The 6,573-nt window shown below is 47.8% G+C and overlaps 1 protein-coding gene across 1 annotated transcript; it reads right to left on the reverse strand.

Moving 5' to 3' along the window:
* Nucleotides 1–785: 785 nt before the first annotated feature.
* LOC131292808 (uncharacterized) lies at nucleotides 786–5,512 on the reverse strand. The gene is made up of 2 exons (XM_058320892.1): nucleotides 1,035–5,512; nucleotides 786–984 (listed from the first exon to the last, which is right to left on the reverse strand). Exons 1-2 carry the CDS (start codon nucleotides 5,510–5,512, stop codon nucleotides 786–788), a joined length of 4,677 nt encoding a protein of 1,558 aa, XP_058176875.1.
* Between the last annotated feature and the right edge of the window lie 1,061 nt (nucleotides 5,513–6,573).

The raw sequence follows: 6,573 nt of genomic DNA on the forward strand, positions 1-6,573 counted from the left end.
CTATCTTTTCGATTCTTCCTCTCACCCACTGGTCTCTCCCAGTACCTTCCACTATTAGTACTAATTTTCCTGGCTTTAAATCCTCCACCTCGTCAAACCACTTACTCCTTCTTGTTATCACGGGTAGATATTCTTTTAGCCACCTCTGCCAGAACTGGTCGGTTAAGTACCTAGCTAGCTTCCAACTGCTCCTAAGTGTTGCCCTCTGGTCTAGGTTCGGCGATGGGATTGGTTTCGTTCCGTTAGAACTACCTAATAGAAAATGGTTTGGTGTTAGAGCTTCCTGATCGGCTGATTCCAAGGGAATGTAAGTCAGAGGCCTGGAATTAATTAATGCTTCGGATTCGAGGAGCAAAGTTTCTAGGGTCTCGTCGTCTGGTTTCCTGGATGTGCCTTGTACCGCTCCGCATGCGGTTTTTACCGACCTGACCATCCTCTCCCACGCTCCTCCCATGTGTGGAGTCGCGGGCGGAATAAAGTTCCAGCTTGTCGTAGGTGTAGTAAAGGATACGGCAAGGGCGTCCCGAATCTCTGCTTGCAGCTCCTTGCTAGCTCCTTGGAAGCAGGTTGCATTGTCCGTCCAGAACTCTAGCGGTATCCCTTTTCTGGCCATGAAGCGTTTCACGGCCATAACACATGATTCTGCACTTAGCGAATGGACTACTTCTAGGTGTATAGCCCTAACCGTAAGGCAGGTGAATAACGCTACCCAGCGTTTTTCCTGCCTGCGCCCTACTCGTACTAGCACGGGTCCAAAGTAGTCTAATCCCGTATAACTAAATGGTCTAGTGAACGCGGCTAGGCGCATTTTGGGGAGTGGTGCCATCGGCGGCGGTTTTGGGGAAGCCCTCATCACCTTGCAATACGCGCAGGCATCGGCAACCTTCTTTGTAAGCGCTCGGAGATTGGGGATATCCAGGTGTTGGCGAATTTCGTTCACTATTGTCTCCCTGTTGGCATGCCGGTATTTTAAGTGGTACCAATCTACAATTAAGAATGAAATATAATTATTTTTCGGGAGTATAGCTGGGTACCTAGCGTCAAAATTTGAATGGATAGATGCTCCGACTCGTCCTCTCGTCCTTAAAACTCCATCATCGTCCAGGAAAGGCCACTTCTTGTAGATGGGACTGGATTTAGGGACAACATTGTGTCTTCCCTCGGGATTGCCCTTCGTTGTACTCAGCTCAGCTATCTCGTCGGGGAACGCATCCTTCTGGGCATTCTTCCATAATGCCAATTCTGCTTTCCTAAGTTCAGCTTGTTGGAGCAAACCGAGCTCTAGTGGTTTGTTATCACCTTTGCGTCCCAGGTTGTCCATGTAGCGGATGATGTACGCTGTGACTCTAAGTAGTTTTCCCCAGCAGCTGAACCGCGAGAAGTCCATCGGTTGTGTTTTTGTTGGTCGGGCATGCAGGTGTATCGCTCTTACTTCCTCGTTGGTGTCGGAAACTGACCGTTTCTCTGGCCAACTATCCTCTGGTTCGTGCAGGAATTGTGGTCCTACGAACCAGGGGTTCTCCATACTCAGATCGGGGCCGTTGTTCCACTTCGTCGCCAGATCCGCCACGTTTTGCTTTGAAGGCACCCACCTCCATTCTTGAGGGTTCGTTGTGGTTAATATTTCTCCAACTCGTACCGAAACGAACTGCTGATAACGTCGGGGATTTGCCGATTTTATCCAGGCTAGGCAGACACCGGCGTCACTCCACAGGCACTGTCGGTGTATCGTGAGGGTATGTTGCTCCTTTATCCTCGCAAGTAACCGACATCCTAGGACTGCGGCTTTCAGTTCGAGTTTAGGTATCGAGACTGTCTTGAGTGGGGCTACCTTTGTCTTTCCGCCTACAAGTCCAACTTGGAATTTTCCGCTGTTTTCTATCCGGAAGTAGGCTACCGCACAGTACGCTGCTTCGCTTGCGTCCACGAATACGTGCAGTTGTAGCTCGGCATCCTCTCGATACCCGGTCCCGAAGTAGCTTCTCGATATTTGTATTTTCCCTAGATCTGGGAAAAGGTTGGTCCACTCCCACCATCGTTGGCATAGATCAGTGGTTATTTGCTCGTCCCAGTCTGTTCCTTTTGTCCAGATGTCCTGAATAAGTATCTTTCCATGGACTAGAAAGAAGGACACGAGGCCCATGGGATCAAACAGACTCATCACGACCTTCAGCACCTCTCTTTTCGTAGGGATATGCTTGGCTTGAAGAATATGCTGGATGCTCTCACTCGAGGAGAAGGAGAATGTGAAGACGTCTTCATCTATCTTCCATTTCATTCCTAACACCGACTCGGTGTTTTTCCCTTGTTCCAGCATAAGGTCTTTAGTTGATTCTTCCAATGGGTCTCCGATAACTTGTAGTACAGCTGACGAGTTGGAAAGGAATCGCCGGAGCGTAAAGCCTCCTTTAGAGTGCACCAGTTTTACTTCCTTCACGATTCTCAGCGCTTCCTCCACTGTCTTGAAGCTTTGAAGATAGTCGTCTACGTAATGGTTGTGAAGGATAGCATTAGTGGCGTCCGGAAACTCCTTCTCCTGCTCCTGGGCGTTCAGATTCTTTACGTATTGTGCCGATACGGGTGAGCATGTAGACCCGAAAGTCGCCACGTCCATCACGTATACTTGCACTGGGTCGGAGGGTTTCTTTCGGTAGACGAATCGTTGCGATTGGCGATCAGGATGCCGGATCCTGATTTGATGGAACATCTCCATAATGTCCCCTGACACGGCCACAGGATACTGTCTGAATCGACCCAATACTTGGGTGAGCGGTGTCAAGAGGTCGGGTCCTTTCAGCATTCTCGAGTTGAACGAGACGCCATTCACCTTCGCAGCCGCGTCCCAAATCAGTCTAATCTTGTCTGGTTTTTTTGGATTTTGGACCACTCCCAGAGGCAAGTAGAAGGCTTTCTCGATTTCAACCGATGATAGTTCGTCGAGACTCGCCACATGCGCATAACCTTTTGTTTCGTATTCGGCTATAGTTTTTCGTACCTTTGCCTCCAGTGCCGGTGCTTTCTCGAATTTCCTTTCTAGCGACTCCATTCTTCTTACTGCCATGGGGTAGCTGTCGGGAAAGCTGGGGTAATCCGTGTTCCACAGAAGACCCGTTTCAAAGCGGTTTCCTGTCTCATCACGTCTAGTTGTTTCTACCAGTAACCGACGGGCACGTTTCTCATCTTCCGAGTCCAGGAGTCCGGAATAAATGCTGGCGTCGTGGTCCTCCATCGTGAAGTACTTCTTTAGCTGCTCGTTCATCGCCTGATCGCAGTCCGTACAAGGTGTAGTATGAAAGTTTACCCTTGCTGATTGCGTTGTGTTTGTAGCCCATCCTCCGTAGATTGACCAACCTAGCCGACATTTAGCTGCAATCGGCTCCGCCGTTCGTCCTTCTCGCAGCTTTAGAGGCACTCCCAGTCGGAGATTGTCCAGACCAATGAGTAGTTGTGGCTGCGCTTGTTCATAGTTTTGTATGGGTAGACCTCTTAGGTGAGGGAATTGTTCCTTCAGAGTTTCATATTCGAGTGTTTGCGGTGTGAGCATGAGTTGGCTGACGGTCCTGACGTTTTCCAATTTATATTGTTTGTTTCGGCCTTGTCCAGAAATTTGCAATCCTATTATCTCGGAATTAGACTCCGTCCTCGTTACATGTCCTGTCCATTGTAGCGTAAGTGGTGCCTTCTGTCCGTGCACCTTCAACTCTTTGGCTATGGATTCGTCGATTAGGGAGTAGGACGATCCTTCATCAAAGAAAGCATAAATGGTTTTAGAGAGGTTGCCATGGTACAGAGTAACAGGGAGTATTCGGAACATAGGGTTTACCAAGTTTATCTCATCAATGTGCGTTGCACAGGGACTTACGGCTTCTCTAACTGCTACTGCGGGATGGAGGAGCGTGTGGTGTTTTAAGCGACACCCGTCCACCGCGCAGCCTCGCCAGGATTTGCAGGGCCAGTTGCCATGGTTATTCAGGCACGTCCTACAGAGGTACTTCGACTTGACAAAGTTCCAGCGTTCGTCCACTGTTGCCGCTTTGAACTGCTCGCATTCGTAAACTCGATGTCCTTCTCGCTGGCACACCGCACAGGTTTTTCTTACTGGCATTTGGGTCTGTGGTGGTGGCTTGTTTGGCTGAGAATTAGGCGGAGCGTCGTGTGCATTTAATGCGGCCGTATTTTTCCTTCTCTTTTCTCCTATTCTACTAATTTCCTTAAGGTCGTTAGTCACTAAGCACGCACGTTCGGCCATGCGCGAGGCAAATAGGCTGAACCCTTCAAGCCCTTGCACTGATTTTTCTTCTTGGAATGCGGCCCAGTTCAGCTTCATCTCTCCCGGTAGCTTATCTTCCAACTCTTCGAGTAGGGATGGATTTTTTAAATGCTCAACTAGTCCTGCGGCTCTCATGTGGTTTGTTAGGGCTTTCACGGTTAGCCCAAACTCTATCATAGTTCGCATTTTGTCCGGCTTTGGTGGAGGTAAATCCCGGATTTTGTTCATTAGGGAGCGAATCAGCAAACTTGGTTTCCCATACACCATTTTTAGGGTTTTTATCACATCTTGCACGTTTTCTTTCAGCGTTAGTTGCTCTTTAACTAGCTCTAGCGCATTCCCTTTTAGGCACCTTTTCAGTCTGATGAGGTTTTCCGCGCTACTGAATCCGCATGTCTCCGTTGATTCCATGAAGGAACTGTAAAACAGTGGCCAGTCTTCGGGATCACCGCAGAAAGAGGGAATATCCTTCCCGATCACATGGCGTGTTGCGATCTGCTTCCCGGTAAGCTCCCCAGTTTCTCCGTTCTTGCCTTCATACTGCATTTTGCCCTTTATTTCTGTCACAGGGCTTGATGCGACGCGTGGCATCCTTTCAAAGGCTGAGCTGGAGCGGGAGAGGGCATCCTCGTGCGAATTTGGCCTTTGTTCACTCATTCCTTTGTTCGTACTAAGCCAGCATACTACCTTTTCACTGTAGCTGTCCTCGGTGCCTAAACGGCTTGGTAGAGAGAGTTGGCGCATCAGTTCTCGCTTCTTCTCCAGTGACTCTCGGCGAGCGTTTTGTTCTCGAGCGATGAGTTCCGCCTCTGCCTTCATCTCTATCTCACGACGAAGGTTCTCCTCTTCGGCGAGCTTTCTTTTTTCCTCCAACTGTCGGGCCGACTCTTCGTTCTTGCGACGCAGCATCTCTCTCTGCTCCTGTATCTCCCGTTCTTTAAAGCTTCTTTCTTCTTCTATCAGCTTTAACTGCTCTCTAACATCCGTTGAGAGGCAGGTAGAGGTGATACTTTTAACCGTACCCCGTTCGTTCCTCCTAGTCGATGCCGTTGACCCCTTCCTCGACCGCGTGGAAGGTTTTAAGCTGGCGGATCCTCGATCTTCACGGAACTTGGCGGCCGTGGATTCCTGCTTGTCCTTGCACTTGGAGCACACGTATTTTGTATCGGGGTCTTTGTTCCCGTCGAACAGTCCCGCACACTCGGCATGCTCCCACTTATTGCACAAACAGCAATGCTCCATCATGGCCCCGTCCTGTGGTCGGTCACACAGCTGGCACGTTGGCTTCACTTCCATCTCCTTTCTTTCTTCACCGAGAAGGATTTCAGAAGTTGTTGGGATGATTTTCTTTAACCAAAAGGGCGGTTCTGAAACTATTTATTTTACATGTTACATACATTTTATGTTATTTACATGTACATTACTCTTCCTTGCTACTTACTCCTCTCCCCCTCTGTCCTTCTAATTTCGGTGGTTCTTTGCTTTACTCACTTTACTCACTTTCTTATCGCACTAATCACTGGTACTTCTATTTCGCTACTACCCGATTGAGACCCTGCCTTTCCCTTTTATACGGTGCAGGATCCCAATCGGGTAGGAACACTCACTCCTGGGGTGTCGAACGATCGTCGCAACAAGCACCTTCTAAACACCATTTTGCATCGTCTCATTCTCTTTAAAGTCACTTAAAGCACCTTCTAAACACCATTTTGCATCGTCTCATTCTCTTTAAAGTCACTTTAAGCACCTTCTAAACACCATTTTGCATCGTCTCATTCTCTTTAAAGTCACTTTAAGCACCTTCTAAACCTCATTTTGCATCGTCTCATTCTCTTTAAAGTCACTTTAAGCACCTTCTAAACACCATTTTGCATCGTCTCATTCTCTTTAAAGTCACTTTAAGCACCTTCTAAACACCATTTTGCATCGTCTCATTCTCTTTAAAGTCACTTTAAGCACCTTCTTAACCTCATTTTGCATCGTCTCATTCTCTTTAAAGTCACTTTAAGCACCTTCTAAACCTCATTTTGCATCGTCTCATTCTCTTTAAAGTCACTTTAAGCACCTTCTAAACACCATTTTGCATCGTCCCATTCTCTTTAAAGTCACTTTAAGCACATTCTTAACCTCATTTTGCATCGTCTCATTCTCTTTAAAGTCACTTTAAGCACCTTCTAAACACCATTTTGCATCGTCTCATTCTCTTTAAAGTCACTTTAAGCACCTTCTAAACACCATTTTGCATCGTCTCATTCTCTTTAAAGTCACTTTAAGCACCTTCTAAACCTCATTTTGCATCGTCT

The sequence above is a fragment of the Anopheles ziemanni genome, unplaced genomic scaffold, assembly GCF_943734765.1.
Source record: "Anopheles ziemanni unplaced genomic scaffold, idAnoZiCoDA_A2_x.2 U_78, whole genome shotgun sequence".
Classification (NCBI taxonomy): Eukaryota; Metazoa; Arthropoda; class Insecta; order Diptera; family Culicidae; genus Anopheles; species Anopheles ziemanni.